Source organism: Patiria miniata, unplaced genomic scaffold, assembly GCF_015706575.1.
Source record: "Patiria miniata isolate m_02_andy unplaced genomic scaffold, ASM1570657v1 HiC_scaffold_24, whole genome shotgun sequence".
NCBI classification, from domain to species: Eukaryota; Metazoa; Echinodermata; class Asteroidea; order Valvatida; family Asterinidae; genus Patiria; species Patiria miniata.
The window spans coordinates 21,182,350-21,204,100 of record NW_024037063.1 but is presented as its reverse complement, the minus strand read 5'-3'; the positions used below and the strand labels follow the sequence as shown (position 1 = coordinate 21,204,100).

The following is a 21,751-nucleotide window of genomic DNA, read 5'->3' as shown; positions in this document are numbered from 1 at the left end:
GTTTTGCTGCTGTGCGATTTTGAGCGATAGCATTTGTAGATAACGCGGAGGTTTCTGATTTGATTAAAAGTATTCCTATGCGACGAGGAATTGGAATCGTGTCACCGGTAACTTAATATTTATTGCTGATCTTGACCGACATTAATAAGTCGTGAGCTGTTTGCCTATAATACATGGAATTATTGCATCTGACGACGAGGCTATACTGATATAACATTGTATAATATAATGTCACAACCAGAGTTCTCTTAGGGCTATATAATTGTTATTTCATTAGCCAGATAAGGTATTACAAAAGAGATACAAATTTAAGTACAGATTTGAAAAAAAACCTATTATAATAGGATCAAGCATACCACTGTCCTTCAGGCAATGATGTTATTAAGTAACACCCCTCCCCCGACCCCAACCACCCCCCCCCGACTTCCCCACCCCGTTTATGCCCCTACTTTAAAGTTGGGGAGGAAAAGATTGCTTAATCCAAACAAATGAGGAATCCAAGTGCAAATATGATCCAAGTTCTTCGGACAGAAAGCTGACATGTAGAGAGCATTCTAAAACGCAAGCTCGCCTCGTGAATCACCTTGAAGTGCCTGTTCGCATGCAATGTTCATCTTACAGCCCATCATCAGATGGTCATTAAAAGTTGAAGTCATAAAATGCATATGCTACAACGATAAAATTTCAATAAGAACATGTTTTTGAGTTGTTCTAGCGTTTATGATCACAACAGTTCGGGATTTATACCCAGATGTGGCCTACCCAATTTCCCTAATGAAATCTATGTTGCGCAAGTACGGTCTGACTTTTTAATGAGTTCCTGATTTATTGTCGTGATATAATGGAGGAAAGGAAGTCAAGTTTTGCGAGTGAATTAGCTCTTTTAATAGCATCCTTAGGGAGCAGGTGGGCCAATACACAAATTGGAATAGCCTCGAATGTACTATTTTGGGTAATATGGTCTCTCTTTTCTAATGAGCAATCAAATTACATTGTATGACGGTGCTCGTATAGCCCATCAATAGATGGGTCATTAAAAGTTTAAGTCATGAAATGTATATGCTACTAAGATAAAATCTTAATTGGAACATGTCTTTCAGCTGCTCTAGTGTTGATTATCTCAACAATCGGGGAGTTATAACATGAGGTAGCCTACCCAATTTCGCTAATGAAATTTTTTTTGCGCAAATTTTTTAATGAGTTCTTGATTAATGACGGAGAAAACAATAAGAGGATGAAGGAACTTTATTTTTGCGAGTAAATTAGCTTTAAAATAGCATCCTTAGGGAGCATGTAGGCCTACGCACAAGATTGGAATACCCTCCAATGTATAGTCTGTTTAATAATTGGGTCTTGTTTTTTTCCTTCTATTGAGCAATCACAGTACTTGAGCGAACGCCGAAATGACGGGTGCTCGTATTTTAGGAGAATGTATCACCTATGGGGAAATGGTGCCCAAGAGTTATATCCTTGCCAAAATGAAGTACCAAAAACGACTTTGAACTGTGATAAATGTGTATTGCTTTTTATTGCAAACGTGATGAACTTCTTACTGTAAATTCGTCAAACTTTTGTCAGCTTACTGTTTTTCTTATTTGATCTTTAAAAGTGACCAAAACAACAAATGCCTTTTTAATGTGTTTTTGTTCCATTGAAGATGCGCCACATGCTCTCTGACAAATGTGATTTTTTTTCAATAAGGATGTTTTATCAAAACCCCAAACCTACCCTTTCAATGTTGGGCGTCTGCAACTCTCTGAAAATTGTACGGAAAAATAACCTTTAAAACTGTGTGTTTCACTGATAAGGGCCATATTTTACACCAATTTTTTTTTTTTTTTTAAACCTGATAGGTTTGTCTACAAAATAGTGTATTTTTAATGAATGATTGATTCTCGAGTCTATACACCTGTCCCTTAAACTCCTAGGATTCGTGAAATTTTTCATATAAAAGGGAGTGCGCCGCAAAAGTAAAAAAAAAAATGGTCCATTCTGCTTCCTTTCGGATTTGCAACGGCCGACCAGCCCGCCAATCAGCCTCTTCCGAAACAACGCGAATCCTTGACAGTGGGCCCCTGTCTTTTTGCCCCCCCCCCGCCCCAACCCAAACCAAAAAATACACGCCAAAAACAGTGGATCTGGATCCGCCTATGCTACAGCATTTGTATTTTACTTAGACGATTGACCAGGACTATTGAAGCTTTACAATGAGAATGAAGCAATCGATGCTAATTTGATACATGTACTAGCAGGGTTTGTGGGGAAATTCAATTATCTGATTTCTTCAAATGTTTGAAAAGTTCACAAACACACCTGCCCAATTGTCAGGGAAAACTGATAATCTTATTAGAAAAACAAACAAAGACATTTATAACAGGAACAGAGAGAGAAAGGCCTTGGGATTACACTTGAAGCATGAGTTTGCTTGTAAACAAATTCTCTAAATCGAAAATTTGATTTTGTGCGGTCACAAACAAGAACAATCAAGTTTATAAATCCTCTAGCCCCTTTAAATTCAATTGTATTATATTTGTTTAAGCTTAACCACGTGCGCAGATAGGCCTACCTCGGATTACAATCAAATTTCATGTCTTGTTTGTGTAAACTTAAAAACTGGATGAGACTTTTGTAGTTTTTTAAGCCCCTTTTTTCGGTTTAATTTTTTTTTAGCACGGTGCAAATCCTCAAGTTAAAAACGTAAACCTATACCACTAAAAATATTGCGAGAAATATAAAGCTGACACCAAGTAATCCAGGGTGAGTAAAAAGGAAAGTGACCTGGATTAATACATTTTTCTTAAAAAGCAAAATTAAATTTAGTACACGAATAAAGTATGTCTTAATAGAGCATGTTCTTCCACTCATCTGAGAAAAAAAATATGAATTGCTAAAATAGATCCGAACTATCAGAAGTTATGCATGTTTTACTAAAATAACCTATTTGTATAGCTGTCTATGGAACGCCATTGGAGCTACTGAGCTGAGTGAGAATTACAGATTACACACAGGCATTCAAATACATATGAGATTTCAATCATTTTAGTCAAGACTGAAACATCATTTTTACTGTCAAATTTTGTGTTTTGAATATGAAGAACAAGTCAACTCTTTTTTCCCTGAATAATTGATGGCGATTTTTGTCTGTTTTCCTTTGCAAGTTTTTGTTCATTCATGGAGGTGGAAAAACGTTTATAAATGTTTCATTGTATTAAATGGGTGTTCATCAGTTCGTACAACGGTAAATGATCAGTGGTGCACAGCTGAATTTCGTGATCTGTTTATATAAAAAAAATCATAACTTGGGAATAGAGTATGCAAATTACGTGACATTTTCACAGTTACTAATAAATAACATGTACTTTATCCATATGCTATTTTAATGAAATAGAGCTAGCCACAAATTGTTTTAATATTATTTCTAGTTAGGTCACTTTATTTTTGTCTCGCCCTGTAGAGATTGCATTACAAACAACATGGAATGACTTTTACAATAAGCCCTATGTACAGTTTGATCTGCACACAGCCTAGCATATAATCCTGGACGCCTAGATATGTCAAGTGAACGACAACATTATGACGCTCTCTGCAACCTTCAACAAATACATGCCCAGGTTGTTTGTGCAAATACAGTTTATATTATTCTTTGAATGAAATGTACATCAAACTCCGCTTATTCTCCTTTTTCTTTGAGTAAGCCTAAGCCGAGGACAAATTTAAGTGTTTTGGTGGTGAACTGTCGACTTAAGATTTTAATCAGCCGCTTGATGAAAAATAAAATATAAATCGTACAATTAATTGCAAGATAACAATTTTTAAAAAACAAAATTTAATGAATGGCCTTGCCAGTTGTTTTAGATAAAAGACTTGATTCCTTACAAAATGTATCGCTGAGATGTTATTATTTAAGTTGCAATTGGGTGGTAACATGTCTTGAATGATACCGTTTCGTCCATTTTCATGGTCATTTACGGGCGGAAATGGTTAGCCACTAGGTGTGCTTATCTATTGTCCTGTCCATTTAATTATCCAACTGGTGCTAGAGACTAATGTGATTAACCTTGACCACGACTGCTTAGCGACCTCAACGTTGTCGACAATTCTGAGGATATAATCCACTTGTAGAATCAACATCAACGATTGTATACAATAAATATCGAATAAAAAGAACCATAGACTTGGTGGCCAATACCTTGAATTATAGAGTTACGCGAAATTAAAGGGAATGTACAACATTTGCTTTTGCTGCAATTTTCAGAAATAAATGGATTTGGAGGATAAGTATGTTTTAGCAAATATTGTTACACTGACTTGTTTCACGTTTTGGGTCCGTAGATGCTGGAAAAGCCAAGAAGACCAATCATATTCTTGTAGTCTGGTTCCCTGACCCCACTTAAGATGAAACGGAGCAATTTATAGACTTTGGGGAATTGTAAGATCAGAGAATCAGTCTGGCAGGCTTGTAGTATTCACAGGTGTGTAATCAATTGCAAAGAAAATGCAGACGAACAAATACAAAAATCTAGGAGCACCTTTTGAAAAAAAATCCAGTTTCCTCCAACGATGGTCGGCCGACCAGCTTTGGAAAAATACAGTTTTTCTTGAAAATGTCAGCACGCCAGGAGCCAAAACTTAACAGGGTGCTTTAGAATGTCATTCCCTAACAATTCAGTAAGATCTTTCATGATAATTTGATCATTTCATTTTTTGATGTTTGCAAATGTTGTATCTTCCTTTTAAACAATAATAAAGAGATGTCCTCTACCCACTTTTTTTTTAAAGGCAAGCCCAGTTTCCTCGGTTTGGTTCCAAATGAAATTCGTTTGTTCCTAGAATTCCAAAACGTTTTTATTAAAAACCAGACAAGTTTTCTAAGATTAGTACTTCAGCTAGGAGTGACGTTTTGGGGTTGTCTCGGTTACCGGAGACATTTGTTATCAATGCAAATCCGTGCCGAGCTGAGCCGAAGTGAGCACAACTTCGGCCCGAGCAGAACTGGCAAAGTACAAACACATCCGAACAGATCCGAACACAAACCGACTTGAGCCGACCACAAATTCACAAGGACGCAATTTTCCACAATTACCAGATGTGGATACTCTAATCAAACGTTGTAAATGTTGATAACAATCTGAAAATTGATCACAATTCCTAGTAGGCCTGCTAAACCTCCAAGTTAAGGTCATTAACTTGCTCCGACGTCAATTGACACCGTAAGCAGGACGTGAAGGTCCTCCAGGCGACTCCTGTGTACCAGTAAACGTGGAGGGGAAAGTGAAACCAGCTCACCCCTTGGCCTAAACTCGTAAAACACGCTCGTAAAAAAGTCAGCCGCTTTTGTGATTTATGCCGCCACAGTAAACATATACCCACAAGTGATACCGGGCACTTCGTCAAGTGATTGGATTCCGTGTACCAGAGTGTCAGTTTCGTAAACAGTGATTTGTTAAGAGCAAGTGTTTTCAAAATGGCTGCGGCAAACGAGGGATCCCAACGTCTTAGGTACGTTTTCAAAGTTTCTTGTTTTGGTTTTTATCCATCCGTTTTTAGAAAATCATCTTAAAACAGCCAATCATATTGTTTTGTGGTTGTGAGGCCTTACTTCCTATGTTCATATACGGAAAAGGGAAACGTCTCATCGTGTTGCACTGTTCAGCAGTAGATACTCGGGAAAGATGACTGGGAATAATGGCCACGTTATCAATTACATGTACACTTAAGGTACAAACATGTACACACACGTACTGCTGTTTTAGCTACACTGATATCGAGGAGGGGTGTGGGAGGACACGCCCTGTCGATATGGTTGGAGGAGGGGACGTCTTGTGCCAATTTCCCGGATTTAATTTCTTTGAAGGGGCATTTTCTCTTGCGTATGGCGTTCCTAAATCGTTGTTGGAATCGCCGCACTTGGGAACAGCTGGATATGGGGGAGGGGTGTAGCAAAGATTTTGGCTCATAGCCCGAGTCTGTTTACGTGGTGTGCGCATCAAGGGGCAAGTTTATTTAACCTCATATCTTGCAACCTTGTCCCCAGAGAAGGAAAAACACGCCAGCTGCCAGATCCTGTTTGTAAAGCGGAGTTACGAGTTGAAAGATCATCGTTTATTTGCTTTTTTATTTTCCCTCCAAATTTTTTCACTCTGTCCCAGTAACCGCGGGCCGCCTCACAACAAAACAACGGAGAGACAGAAAAACTCTTCACAAAAAAAACCTTCTGACGATGGTGCCTTTTGCGAAGAATTGACTTGGTAAAATCATGTTTTCTATTCACAGCAAGAATAGCTGCTAATTTTTTTTTTTTTTGGGGGGGGAGGGGTGGTAATTACACGCGAAAATGTCATCGTAATTGCGTGCGCACGACATAAGTTGTTTATATATTAAACATATTTATTTGGCAAATTAAAAGTCAATTTCTTTCCTCTCATTACTTTATGACTCCCATACGACACAGCAAAGCGCAAAAAATTGAGGTCATGTTTGTGAAAAAAATCTTAAATGCTTTGTATCTGCAACAGAACGTATTGAATTCAATTCCTTTTAAGACTTCTCCAGTTATTTCCCCGGAGATGTCTGTCTATAAATGTAAGCATGTGAGTGGCACATGTTAACTCGATTTGCTTTTGACATGCATGTTCTTGTATGAGCTTAAATTGAAGGTGAATAGCATCAATCGTTCTTTGCTTGGTTTGATACAAAAAAGCTATAAATCTTAAAGGGCAATTACGGCCTGCAATCCCCGAAAGTTGTATGTTTTCGATTGTTTGTCCTGTTACAAACGTCTGGTTGAAAGGAACTAAAGTAATATGCTCCCGAGAAAAGACGAAACAAATAAACCGGGTGTTTACATTGGACGCGTCGGTCATTTTGTGGCATACGCATATGTATTTCCAGCCGTGTCCATTCAATGTACGATACACATTGTTATTGTTTCTCGCACGTCCGCAGAATAATGCACGTGCGGCAGTATTCACATGCAACTAGCAATTAACAGCTCGATTTTTGAGAGTAAAAACGTTCACCCCCGAAATTCGTTCTTGTAATGTTCTCCCAGAAATAACACAAAAACGCCCAGTGTTTAAAGGATGGTTGTGTGGACGTTTAAATCCTACTTTTAAATGGTCTTTGCAATTGAGATCATTTAGTTTAACACGCGTTTTGTAGCCCAATTGGGCGCATTCCAGGACGTTATGTCCCTATTTATACCACAGCCTATCCGTCTTGCGGTGCCACACTTGCGCACTACGCACGCCCTTTTCCTTCGACCAATCCGGTTCGTTAGTAAAAACGTCATACACGCACGCGCACCACTGAATACTAGCGCCCATTGGCTACAAACACTCAAGCTGCGTTAACTTCCGGTTCCAATCGTGCAGAAAGTGCTGGAGGTGACGTCACACTAACGAACCGGATAGGATTAGGCCACCCAAAATGCGCGCCGCAACGCCTCAACTTTACGAACGCGTGTGACAGCCGTGCGAGCGCGCGCAACCTCAAAAATGGCTTCTAAAGCCCGGTTGAAACTCGGCGCGAAAGCGTAAGCGAACGCGAATTTGTGACGTCATGGGGAGTATTCGCGCTGCGAATTCGTGAAAGTTGAACATATTTCAACTCGAGCAAATTTCGCAGCGAATGTTTCATCACGTCACATTCGCTTCGCATTCGCATGAGGTATGAACCGCCTGGTTCATACTTCTCGCGAAAGCAAGTGCGAAGCGAAATTCATGTCGTCAACAATGGTGGACGCGCTTCAAACGTAGTTTTGACGTCACGAATTTCGCTTCGCTTTCGTTTACGAGTGACTAGTTTTATAATGCTAGGTTCACACATTCCCGAATTATTGCCCCCGTCTATCCCGAATAAATATTATTGATGGCATCGGGAATAATTAGCCCAGATTCGCTGTTTGCAGGAATAACTTGTAGGCCATGGGCCAAAATCTGTATCAGGTCTAGAAGTTGAGGTTCGTCTTAACTTTCTGGTGTCAACTTGCAACAAGGTCGTCTTTACTAATTCGATAGTACTGAATCTGAATCTGGTTGTTCACATTGTCCCAAATTGCACATTAACCCTATGATGACATTTTTCCTCATTATTTTGCCCATTTTTTGTCAAAAATAGTATTTTTGCCATAACTTCAATGTTTTAAATTCAAATGCTATCAAACTTGACACAACAGATAAATAGGAAGTCGGCATGAATAACATAAGTCATTATTTAACGCGCTACACGGTGCTTAAAGCTTTGAAAGTTTTTTTTTTGGTAGAATCAATCCCGTTCAAACATGAGCACGAGATTTCGACGTGGCGTTATTTAGTAAGAACTTATATTAAATGTACGTACCTCTGTCGTCCCTTTTACAACACAAATCAATCGCAAGTCAATCACAAGTTATTCAGTTTCAAGTTAATAAGTAACAAACTATTTTTCTCCATTTCTTTACCCAGAATACATGTTTATGGGGGCGTAAAACGGGGCTTCTGCGCTTCCCAAATCCATATCAAAAAGGCTCGCACAGTCTTGAATAAAACTCGTAGTTACTTGACGTGTAGGAGATAACCCGCGAGCGCACAGAACACGCAGTCTTCGAAATACGCGCGCACCACGCTCTGAATAGCCGGTCAGCGTCGCCGTTTACGAATTCCAGACGGCCAGGGGTTAATGGAGGAACGCGCATGCATCCATTGAGTCGAGGCTGGTACATAATGGCAGCGAATCATCGTGATCGCCCTCATGTGGTATAGTTGCATTGGGGAAACTGTTCCCTTTATTAATATTATCAACGTCGAGTTCTCCGCGTTCCTCATTGCAACCTTGCTACGCCCTGAAGAAGGACAAGTGTCCGAAAATTTGACAAAGCAATAACTGGTGAGCACTACTTTAATTTATATTTTCATTTACCCTTTATTTCTAATTAATGCAAACGATGTGGCGTGCACTTTGTAAAATATCAATTAACATGTTCCAAACTGCTTATAACTGAGGAATGAAGTTGCCACTCAAAAGTTAACGCGAGATTGCACGTTGCTTTGGCCCTCGGCCTATTAAGAATGAAACAAAAGTAATCAAGAACTAGGTACGAATTGGAAGCCGAATCAGACCGAACTAAGCTGACTGATTGCGATTTTATGCAGAATAAAACCGAATTGTAGCGATCTTGTCAAGAATAACATAACTCAAGAATCATCGAGAAATGACCCAGAATTATGCCTATTTAGTATATTCGTAACTTATTCGTATAATATTCGTCATTTCTTGATACATTCGAAATGATTCGGCACGATTCTGGATTGTTACCACCACAAATAACTCTACGAAACTTGAAAGAATGTTGTAAGAATATTTTGTAAGAATTATTTATGAATACAACAACAATAAACCAAGAAACTGGTTCCCGAATCACCCCGACAATTTTGAGCATGTCCAAAATTGTCGGGGCGTTTCCCGATCTTTAACGATCTTTCACCGAACTAACACAATCATCCAGAGGCAGGCAAGAACCATTCCCCGATTTACTCAAGAATTGCTAATCGCGGCGACTCGGCTCAAAAATCGGGAATGTACGTGAACCTATCATATAAAACCGTGTCCGAATTACTTGGCTGCGGCTTAAAATAACACGCGTGTCTATGTGGAGTGGCTGTAGCCGCTTCCATAGCCGCGTGTGTAATTTCCAGCCCTAACCAAGTAATGCGGATACGACTAATTCATTTGACTTTAAATTCGAGTTTGAAGTCAATTACATTGTTCTACTAACATTATCATTATCATTATACTGTTATTAAAAGTACATTTTTCTAATCTTTCAGAAAAAGAAAGATTAACATCTTCGTACTTCAAACGTCCTCAAGAAGTATAATTTTCTGAGGAAAGATGTCGTAACATCATTATCTGCCAATTAATGAGTTCAATCTGCTAGTCTCTTCTCCAGACTATTTTATTGTCAGAGTTGCAGCGTTAGGATATGCCGATGCACTTGATATTTCGTCTAGTTCAAAACTATCACTGATTCATTTGAGTTCATCGCAGGGATCCAGTATCGCACATTGATGACGTCATGGTGAGCGCCGTTTTGTTAACAGGATATGTCAATGTCACGGTTAATGGGGCGGTAAGTTTGCAGCTATAGGTCCTACTCCATTTCCCGAGGAACGTGTTGGCCTACAGGAAGTGAGTTCAAAGTCATTATTTTGGACGGAGAGAATTCAATTCAATTGTACATACACTGTAGTATATCCTCATCTTTCTAACCCTTCTAATGTTTAGGCCTAGTAACTTATTTCAATGTCGTCAGAACCTCTGCGACCAATGAGGGCGGCAATGTAGCGTCTAGCGGTGTATTTGAAGGAGTCATTGCGGACGTAATAGACGAACACATTGAGCCAGCTGTTGGACAGCATGCAGAAACGGGCCAGGAATTCCGTGTACATGGTGTCCCCGTTACCCGTGGCCAGCTTGTTGAGTTTGCGCACGGCCGAGGGCATCCAAGCCATTGCGAACGTCATAGTGACGATCAGGAAGGTGCCGGCTGCACGACGGTTTGCCTTGCGGGTCTTCATGCTTGCTCGCTCCTCGTCGGACATCGGACCGAGAGGGGTGATGGCCGCAATCTGGCGGATCTGACGGCGGGCAATCAGAAGGATATGGGAGTAAAGCACCAGAACCGTCACAACCGGTAGGATGATGAAGGCAACAGCCATGTACTTGAGCGGATAGTGCCAGAAATCTCCCTTGCTCGTGTCCAAACTGCAGTTGTCTTCATCGTCGTCGACATCGCCAATGAAGTGCACGCTCACCCCGAAGAACATGGTGATGGCAAAGGCGAATAGCCATATGCAGGCTACGGCCACCCGTGCGCGGAAGAGGGTCACAATGGTGTTATAGCGCAAGGGGCTCACCACCACGATGTATCGCTCCACGGTGACAGCGATCAACGAGATGAGCCCCGTGTAGTAACACACGTACTTGCCCACGCCGTAGATGCCGCAGAAAACATCACCGTAGGGCCACCGATCCATTGCCGTGGAGACGATCATGGGTGAGGCCACAAACAAGCCAGTTATGAGATCCGAGACGGCCAGAGAGGCCATGAACAACCGGGTAACCTCGTGGATGCCATTCACACGACGGAGAACAATGAGGCAGAAGGAGTTACCACAGATGATGAGGATGGTTGTTATTGTGAGAAGAATACATCTTAAGACATTGAACCAAACCGGAGACGGGTCTTCATCAGACATCCCTGCCAAAGAAAGAAAGGCTAATTGCATTTAATTTTTTGTGTGCCTTAGTCCTAAATAACCCCTCTTCTATATATTGACGAACACATCATGGTCGTGTACCATGAAGAGAATATAAAAGGAAACTAGTAATTTATTTATGGTGCAAATGAAGGATTTCCAATTATCTATCAAATCTATAGGAGCACTGGTGTAAAATATTAACCAGTTGCAGTGCACGAAATAAACTTACCAGTATTAACCCTGTTGTCCTTTTATCCTTAAAAACACTTTCAACAACTCACAACATTTGAAAGTCTGCCAAAGATATACATGTAGCTTAAAGCAACTCTCTGACACTATACTAGTCCTATATTAAAATAAGTCACTGAATGTTAATAACAATAAATGAAACTCGTAGATTTTTAAAGTTACACTCAAATGAGTGCGGATTTCATAACGTAGCCAGCAAGACACAATATGAACAAGAACAAAAACTCTCCTGTGATATTCCATCAGTAATAAATATATAAAACCGCACAGCATTTTAGGAATTCGTTGTTTGGTATCTATCAGTCGGTGAAGGACCGTCTAATTGTGCATGTCATTACAGTTTGGTCTAATCAAGCCATATCAAACGACAAACTAGAATAAATAATTTTCTGTTGGAAGAATCAAAATGTTACTTACTGTTTACGTTCGGTCCGCAAAGGAATTTGTGGATGTTGGTGCTTAACGTTAGACGTAGGACGGCCGGGCGCTGTGTCGTTTGTTAAAAATTAAGCTGTGGCGAAATGGTTTTAACTGCATTCGAGTGCGTTCGAGTGCATTCGAGTGCATGTGCATGAGTTCTGCAAACAGCAACCACTCTGTCCTTATATACGAGGAGGGACTTCATAGTTGCATTGGCCGTGTGGGATGATTCCAATATCAACCTAACGTGGCGAGGATACCTTGTGCATCTACGACTCGGAGTCGGCTGTTAAACTTTATGGAGCATTGGCGCACGCGCAGAGGACTGTTCGCTATTGGCTGTCCACAGCGACACCTTACCAACTAAATGACGACATGAATTGGTGTTTTCAAGCCTCGGCTTCGTCTGAAGAGTTTGACGTTCCCGATTCAGAATTTGGACTTAGATTGAGCCACAGTTCCCCCGATCCAACTAGGGGCTCAGAAATCTCACGTAGACGGAGCCGAAATGAAGCCGCAGATTGGACAATCTCACTGACAGAAACAATCACCCCAGATGGCCACAAACAGGCCGACCGGCAACACCGCCGTGACGTCATTGCGGTTTTTTCCCTCTTATATTTTTGGGCCAGATTAATGACGTTCTGTAATTACAAACCCTCATAAGAGGCAACTATAATTAGATCTGAATGAATCAGGTATTTCTGCTAATGTTATTCTCTGCAATTTTACTTCTGCAGCCCAACAAAAAAGGAAGTGTCGTGCAAATTTTGAACCAAGACACAATCAAATGTCCATGTTTTAAAGTTATTTTTAAGTCTGCTGTTTATTTATTTAACCTCTACTTTTTAAAACGTTGCCATGGCTGTACTCAAATAAACAGGGTATCTGAGAAAACCTTACATGTTCAGAAATGCAATAGCATTGCCATCTGAACCTACACCCTTGTCTACTAGCAAGTTGGTTAATGCTAGCGTATCCGCGTTCATTTGTCACATAGAGTGGGCCGGGGGCTAATAGGGTTAAAGGTTAGGGCTGGGATAACAAGTATGTAAACATCTGTATTTACCGCAGCGTTAAAGGCCTTAACTGCCCCATCGGGTTTAACTTCACATGAAATTCAAACAACAGTATGTTACTTTCCTCTTTCCTAGCCCTTTTAAAAAAATCTTAATTGAAATTTCATAAAGGCGCTAGACTGTACCAAATAATCACAGAACATACGATCTTCTGTGATGTTGGGCCGTAACGGAAACATTGCACATACATACGCACACGTCTGGCTCGCATACGATCGATCCACACCAAGTCTGTTCTACCTTAGTGTAAACAAAATGTTCCAATGCGAAAGTGGTTGCGCTTTCGGATTTAGATCGCAAACATTTTCTTTCAATTTAACTGAGTTCAATAATTTGAGCAACTTATTGTTTTATTAAATGTACTGTCCTCGTTTATCCACCAAATCAAATTCTTTTCTACTGCAGTCTTTTCACCTTGTTTTACATAAAAAACTGAATTATTTTAGATAACATTAAAGTACTTTGTGTATTTGGGCGTCGGCAACCCGCTGAAGAAATAATTATTATTGTTATCATTGTTATATATTTGCCATCACTAAAACAGACAAACACCGTACAAAACATGATGACTGGAACTAAAAAGTGAGCTGATCACTATTGCCCCACAGGAATTCAGTCCATAGACAATAAAAAATAAAAAAAATACATTCATTGAAACGAACGAGAAATGCTTTTACATCGAGTTTTTTTTCGCGAAATGCTTATTCGATGTTTATAGGGGACGGGAACCAGTCTATCCTACAAGAACTTACTTGATGGCCGAAAGTATTGTCTCGAAATTCATAGAAGTTAATACAATCGTTACTAAACATGGCTGACGTTTTGTGTGTGTCAGATGTTTTATTCTAAAGTGAATAACTTTGTATTGCTGTATTAAATTTAAAAAAAACCTTCATTTCGTGTGGCAAAACTCGGAAATATCATGGACGGCATATGGACAAAAACAGAGGGTTACTAGAAAGCACTCGGAGAGCGCAACCTCCGCCAAGGCTAAACAATTCCCCGTCATATTGTTAGTACATCAAACACGAGTAACTTATAAAGTGCTCAATTATGTTCTGAAATCAAAGGGCAGAATTCGAAACACTCTGTATTAATATTCTTCACTTGTTGACTACAGAATTATCAAGTGCATCTTGCAGAATTGTCTCATTTCCACAGGGTCGCTGTTAACATTATAGGGTCGTAAAACAAAGGGTCGTAAAACAAGGGGTCGTTAGCCGCGGGGTCTCTAGAGAGAGGGACCAGTGAGCTGTGTATAATAACTTTAACATTTATACATGGCCAAGAAATGGGCGGGTCCTTTAGTTTTGGGGTTGGGGGTTGGGGTGCCCTAATCTCATAGTATGATATGGCATATTTGCACATACAAAATGGTGAACAATCTTTCAAGAAAATTCTGCATCCGAATCACGTCCAAAATCTAATGGGTCCGTACTTGTACCAACGACCACCCCTAGTAGTAGTACACAAATGTTCATGAAAATCTGCCAACACGCTTTTGAGTTATCCTGTTCACAGACAACAAACTCCAACCAACACCGGTGAAAACATAACCTCCTTGGCGGAGGTAATAACGAACATTTGTATAAGCCATGGAAAACACTAATTAACAGCCGGGGACTAATAGGAAACTGGGGAGCGGTTGGACAAACTCAGCCTCGCAGTTTCTCGGGTTCGTTTTTGTGGTATCAGATTCCCTGTGTACCTAACTCATTCCATCTCCATACAGCGGGTATAAAAGTAAACATTCAACTGTACCAAGGACTTTCAATTGTGTGTTGTTTAGTAACCATGGATATCAAGTGATCCTGTCGTATCCAAATTTAATAACATGCCATTTGCAGGTTTGAAGCCTTGGTATCTTTATGTAGAGCATTTCACTCAAAAATGGTCTCCGCAATTCGGTTTCAGAGAAACATTAAAAATGAATCTTTTGTGCTCCACTTGCCTTCATTTGTATACACCTGTCTGGTTGCCATATCTATTAATTTAGTTTTTCTGGGTCTTGTGCGTGGTTAATAATTAACCACGCACAAGACCCAGAAAAACACTAAATTAATAGATATGGCAATTATTGATCTAATGTAACATTTCAGACGTGGCATCGTAGGCAGACGACCAAATTACGATAACCTTCAGTTCAAGTTCAAGCAAATTTACGTTTTGTCCTTTTTACGACACCATGGCCACTGCCTGAATAGTGTTTTCAGGGAATCAGGGGAGATAATTTCAGTAATAGAGGTGAAGGGCTAGTCTATGGAATATCCCCTTGCACAGCAAGGGGATATGATATGCGAGCAGATTCGGCGACTAATGGAAAATTAGACTGCGTCTTGATCACCAGATTCTGACAATTCCTTCTATCGAGTCTTCCGTCGTGGCATTACAAAAACATGGTAGACAAATTGACCAATCAACAGCTAAGTCCACATTTCTGATCGAAACGACGTCACAATTTTTAAAGTTGACTCGGATTGGCTGGCGCATATAGTTGCATATAACGTGTGCATGCTATGATGTATCAGACGTTCGTCGTGTGGCTTTGCACACGTGAAAGTCGTATCCTCGGACAATGGGAGGACTGGAAGAAAGCCAATAGTGCAAAGATAACTAGAGACTTTTACAACCTAGTTCACACTTTGGTCTGGGTACGTTTCGAGCCCGGGTCATCAACTTTTTGTCTTGCCTTTTGATTACCAAACTTTCTGAAAATGTAACAACCTATATACCCAACGGCGTAATATTTCTTCGGTAAAAATACTCACAAACATTTTGCACGTTTCGTGCAGCGCCAATTAGCAATTCTAATCATCTCCCGGTGCCATGAATATGTTGCCATTGGAACGGATTTTGATATCAAATTAGTTGAAAAACCGAGAGTAAATAAATTGAATAACTGGGTCGTTCGACACGGGCGAGATACACGCCCGTATTACTGGTCTATCGCTAGCGGGATTCCATGCAGCCAGGCATCTTCAGTCCTTGACTTTAATTTGATTTCCATGTTGATTTTGTCAACATTTTTGATGACATAATAAATAGGAGAACATACACAATACCTTCAAGTACATTCAATTTGTGGTAAATAAAATAAACGTTTGCACAATTTAGTCTGCCTAGTTATTTTGTTATTATTTTCGGGCTACGCCTACGACAAAATCACTGTCATTGTATATCGGAATTTCCCCACTTCAGACAATCAAATTATGATTTTTTCATAATAGAATTAAACTTATTTCCTGATGCTTAAAGGGTAAGTTGGAAAAAAAGGAGTATCGGGCAAGAACCGTTACGAAATCTTTTCTCTTAAGTAATCATCGTCGTTTCACAACGGGGACATCTGCACAGCTAGCCTACAAGGGCGGATCCAGAACACAATTTTTGGGGGGGGGGGGGCAAAAAAATTTTGGTCCTCCAAAAAGTTGGTCAAAAAAAATTACGGCATGGGGTTCGGGGCCCGCTTAAAGGCCCCGAAAAATGTTTGGATTCTAGATGCTCTGTGGTGCGATCTGAGGCAATTTCTGACCATTTTAACCATTTTTTTTTTCGGAAAAGATGGTGGTGTACTCATTGTTTGCCTTTTTGCGATGTCACATACAAAAAAAAAAAGGTTTCGTTTTTTTTTTTGGGGGGGGGGGGGGATGGCCCCCTTTGGCCCCCCCCCCCTGGATCCACCCTTGCTAGCCTACCAATTCAGCCAAGAAACGCGCAATAACAAAGAAATTTTCCACAGCTTCAAAACGGAGATAAATTTTCACATTGTGGCAAATGGCATTGCTCATTGAGCAGCTACCAGACTGTACATGCAGTTGTAATAGTATTACAATATTTATAATAGTTGCTAAACATTATGCATTAATCCCAAATGCTGTTATGTTTTTGAATTGTTTTGTATTTGTAATGTATTGTATTCGTACATGTGTGTAGATATTTGTATTGTATGAAGGGCCCCAATGGAAACCAGTTTTAAACTGTTTGGGCATACCCTAGGTAAAGAAATGTAATAAATCAACTCCATTCAGATAAGATAACTCGCGGACTTGTGAAAACGTGCATTTTTACCGTTAAGCAATAACATTGGTCTTAAATCTAAAACCATTTTGAAACATATTTTAGGCCTACACCACTGATCTTAAGACCACCGGTTTTAAGTCTACACTGTAGTTAGTGCAGTGCAGCATACAACCTAAAGGCATTGAAACACACTCCGAATGAAGTAAAAAGGTGAAGAAGTATAATTTTAACGATTTCATTTAGAATATTCCAACTGAATGACTACGAAGTGTTCGGTTTCACATTAGCAGACCATTCCGAATTGCCTTCCCAATTGGACATAACGTTTCACGGTTACATACACAATGCATGATGAGTGAATTTAAAATATGTATTGTCAGCTTGATTCCTTTTTCAAAAGTAAGTACCTGAAGTTTACAGTCTTTAAAAACTCATTTTTTTTCTACTTACGTTTATATCAGGTGGCTGTCGGTCTTAGTGTGTCTGGTGGCTCTGTCCGCGCATGCGTGCCATGCCACGGCCATACCTCTGTCGGGGATGTACGGAGTGCTCGTGACACCGGGCTACCCCGCCCCCTACGAGGACGATCGGGACCTGCAGTGGCTGATCACTGTACCAGAAGGCTTCAGGGTCCGGCTGTACATCAGTGACTTCGACCTGGAGCCGGGGACAATGAATTGTGATCACGATTACCTCATGGTGAGTCAAAGAATAATGTCACGCCACTTTCTTTCTGTCTTTTAAACTGTATTTGTCTTCATGTATTTTATATCAAATTGGATTGCTCGACAGTGGGAACAACAAATTCCAACCGTGAAAACATTGGAATATAAATATAAAACAAAAATGGGATCCTGCAGATTTTGCTGATTTCGAGTGAAAATATTTTGTTGTCAAAATGTATTCAACAGTTGTGCACGTTCGAACCAGAAGTTGGAAATTATTGGTATTTCCACCGTTATCCTAAAGAATGTATGGCCATAACCAGGTCCTGGTAATTTTCTTAAAACGACTTTCAGAAACACCCCCCCCCATCTTTTTTTTTTTTAGTTCTTCTTCTTCTTATCTTTTTTATCTTTTTTTCCCGTTTATTTTTTCAAGGTTCTGTCCGGCAACGACACCCTTGGCAAGTTTTGCGGCCGCGCCGGCACACGTGACGCCCCTGGCGACCGCTCCCTAACGTCACAATCTCGCGAGATGGAAGTCCGGTTCCACGCGGACTACTCCAACGTGCACCGCCGCACGGGATTCCGTGCGCATTATGTGGCCGAAGGTGAGAGCTTTCGTATGGTCAGATTCCATTCAACAGAGTGAATGGAACATCCGTAGATTGAATTAACGCTGTAACGCTTGGCCATTCCACGCTATTTAGATCTCGCTTCAAGTGTACCTCAGGTGCTCTATAATCGATATGTGCATGATTCGCTGGGTACGTTTCTGACTTTAATGACTGAGCAGAAACTAGGTTATGAAGTTAATGAATGGTGTGTTATATATTTCTGGTAATGAAACCAGGGATTCCTCAAACGTGTCCTACGCACTGTAGTAGCTCGAAAGCTTGAATAAATTGTAGAGAGGAGACAATGAGAAGAAATTACAGTTTAAGAGGTGGGAGGGAAACACCAGAAGAATAAATTCTCGTTAAAACCCACGAAATCAGGTAGGGACTGAAAACCCAATCAGCGTGTGGACCAGGGCAGGGCCCTGGCTGTGGATCTGGGTAGGAGTGGAAAGTAACCACTGCGCCAACCTGACTCCCCAATGCCGTCCATTCACAAGGGAGTTCGGCTTCAGGTCAAGGAATCAAGGGATCATGTTTAATAGCCACCGTCTATTTTTAATCTAAAGAGACGTAGGAGACAGCCATATATGAACGAGTAATGGAGATGGGAAAATAATACTGAATAAACAAGGAGGGAAGTTACTAAGAATCGAGGCTTTCAGACTTTTATGCACGCGGATCAGGCCGAGCCCAAATCGGTAAATACATGGCTCATGTGGGCCTATTAGTTTGATCATTGTCCTAGGTGATCCTCAAATAGTTAATCCTGTATTTCATGGCATTGCTAAGCACAACGTGTTCTTTTCTTCCAACATAACCCCTGTCCATTTTATGGAGACCGTATGCAGTGACCACTGCAAGACGCACACCAAGTTTTTGTGGCCGAATTTACTTCAAATAGGGATATCACAATGAAAATCTTCACGCGAAAGCATAGGTACACTATTCCGTAAAACCCGCTTAAAGTGACAGGCTTTTTCTGTTAAAAGTTAGCAGAGCTATCTTCACTTCACGTTAGTACAGCTTCTCTCCAGGTCATTAAGCGGTGTGCAAGTTGGCCCTACGTTCCCCCTAGTTTCAAAATAAGATAATGAAAGTTGTTATACAGTATTTAGAAATATTGCCAAACCAACAGCTGCAGAAATCGCACAGTCGTGCATTTTATTTCAGTATCTGGGTTTGGGGGATGTGTTATATTCAAAATTGAACTGCAATTTGGGAACCACCAACATAGGGCTGGATAGCTCAGTTGGTAGAGCACAGGAATGGTAGTCCGGAGGTCGGAGATTCAAACCCAGCTCCGGTCAATTTCTTTGTTCAACCTTAAAACAATATATATTTATGTATATTATACTGCATTATTATTGTAGACATTGATGAGTGTGAGGAGAGGGACATATGCAACCATTTCTGTCATAACTACCTGGGCGGCTACTACTGCTCCTGCGAGTTCGGCTACTCTCTCCACGAGGATAATACATCGTGTGAAGGTAGGAGCCAATATGATTTACGTTTTCCTGACTCTTAGCTACGTTTTGTTTTGATGTCAACTTTGGTTTTACTGCCACAATAAGTAAAGCATCCATTCCAGGTAATTGAACATATTGGCCTAATTCGCTACTAACTCATGCTAAAGAGATCGGAAAGAAGAGTGGCATAATTGGCCAATTTATCTCCACTCAGACTTGTTATTGTGTGTTGATTTGTGTCATATTTATCTGTTGTCTTTTAGACCTATGTTTATCTGCTACCTCTTATTATGTACGGGCATGGCTATGACTTTGGGTGATTCTTGGGCTCCTTGGCAGAGTTGACATTAATCATTTGGATTTGAACTTATTAACATCTAAAACTGAGAGATTCACAGCAAACCACCAAAGTGCGCCACCAAGCAGATCCCGTTAGCTCGGTGGTCGAGTGGTAAGACATCTGCACTAGAAAGAAGGAGGTCGTGGGTTCGAGTCCCACCCGAGTGATTTTTTCCAACTTTCACTCGGGAGGTAACACACTGAGTATACAGTGTATAAAAAACGTCGGTGAAGGGCAAAACCTAATTTGATTTATATCACCCCGACGCAAAATTCCATCTTATACAAGCAGTGTTTTGTTTCCCAATAACAACTGTTTACTTTGGGTATACATCATAATATTTCATAGAGTCACTTATTCTTCATCGTTTCATCAAGTGGAATGCATTTCTATCGTAAAAGTTCATCTGAACGCCTCCTGTACTTAGTAACGAACCTCGTTATTTTAAGTGAAAAGTTAATCTCTCAGTACTGCAAAGGAATTCAGTTCGGGGTCAGATGGCGTTTTCTACATAATCCACTGCGAAATGGCCTTCTGTAATAACCTCTTGTGGCGCAATGTATACCACTGTATGGTGTTCCTATGGGTGCACACCTATAAACAGGCCTAAACCCATCCGCCGAGCTCATGAGTAAAAGTTATACCCTCAAAATATTGTATATTAGAGAGTTCTGAGAGCCATAAGATTGGGGAATTTAAAAAATATGGCAATGAACCTTTGGTCCCGACTTGGGCCTTCAAATTCTGGGCATTTTGGATGTGATTGAGCTCGAAAGTGGCGCTATTTTTTCATGTTGTGGAGGAATCGTTTTTCAAGATGGCTACTTTTCCGCTTTGGGAAAAATAGGGGTCGTCTTCTTTGGGTGAGAATTTCTCGAAAAGTCAATGGTCAACCCACCAAAAATTAAGAAGAAAAAATAAGATGACATATTGATCGTAATTTTTCTGTGCAGCTTAAATACCTGTGACAGTTCTGAGTATTTTTAAAAGAATTGGGCATTTAGCACTATAGTGTCTATGGGAATTTTAATACGTGTACACTGTCGCACCCCTATTGTTTGCTTTTTTTTTGCAGTGCACTGTTCAGGAAACATCTTGGAGGCTACATCTGGGGTGATCACCTCACCCGGGTACCCGATCGCCTACCCGCGCCGCTCCGACTGTGATTGGCTCATTCGAGCCGAGGCCGGCTACGTCATCAGTTTGACCTTCGAGGATTTCGACGTGGAAGATCACCCGGATGTCAAATGCCCGTATGACGCCTTGAGCGTAAGTGTAACTATTAAGGAATAATTCGATCAGGGTTTTCAGCTTAACGACACCACTCTTATTCTCACTAGCCCGCAAATCGGCACTAGAACCATTGCTAGGAGGGGTTGATTTAAGAGGAGCCAACCAAGTACTTCAAGTAAGGTCCTCCCCCTCCACCCTTCTGGCTCCGTCATTGACTGTCTGAGAGTAAGCGTCTGTGGTAGATGTAAATTGCCGTGAATAATTCAGAGTTACAAACTTTCGACTTGTTGTACTCACTTTGTGCTTGACCTGCGACGCAATCAGCAACTTTCACAAGAGTGTTCCATTTTTCTCCGTCAGTGATCTTCCAGATCTGTCAAGCGATTTAAAAGAAGAATTTGTTCATTGCGCTGACTTAGACG

General features: G+C 40.6%; 2 protein-coding genes across 2 annotated transcripts in view; one reads left to right on the top strand and one right to left on the bottom strand.

The window, feature by feature from the left end:
- Positions 1-5,026: 5,026 nt before the first annotated feature.
- LOC119732519 (mannan-binding lectin serine protease 1-like) overlaps positions 5,027-21,751 on the top strand; it is a 29,160-nt gene continuing 12,435 nt past the window's right edge. The window contains exons 1-5 of the mRNA XM_038206077.1: positions 5,027-5,499; positions 17,467-17,704; positions 18,107-18,278; positions 19,658-19,777; positions 21,172-21,365. Of these exons, the coding sequence (XP_038062005.1) occupies positions 5,465-5,499; positions 17,467-17,704; positions 18,107-18,278; positions 19,658-19,777; positions 21,172-21,365 (759 nt within the window). The 5' untranslated portion in view covers positions 5,027-5,464. The remainder of the gene's footprint in view (positions 5,500-17,466; positions 17,705-18,106; positions 18,279-19,657; positions 19,778-21,171; positions 21,366-21,751) is intronic.
- Positions 8,660-12,826, bottom strand: LOC119732521 (beta-3 adrenergic receptor-like). Its single transcript, XM_038206079.1, has 2 exons — positions 11,907-12,826; positions 8,660-11,239 (listed from the first exon to the last, which is right to left on the bottom strand). Exon 2 carries the CDS (start codon positions 11,235-11,237, stop codon positions 10,266-10,268), a length of 972 nt encoding a protein of 323 aa, XP_038062007.1. The 5' UTR covers positions 11,238-11,239; positions 11,907-12,826; the 3' UTR covers positions 8,660-10,265.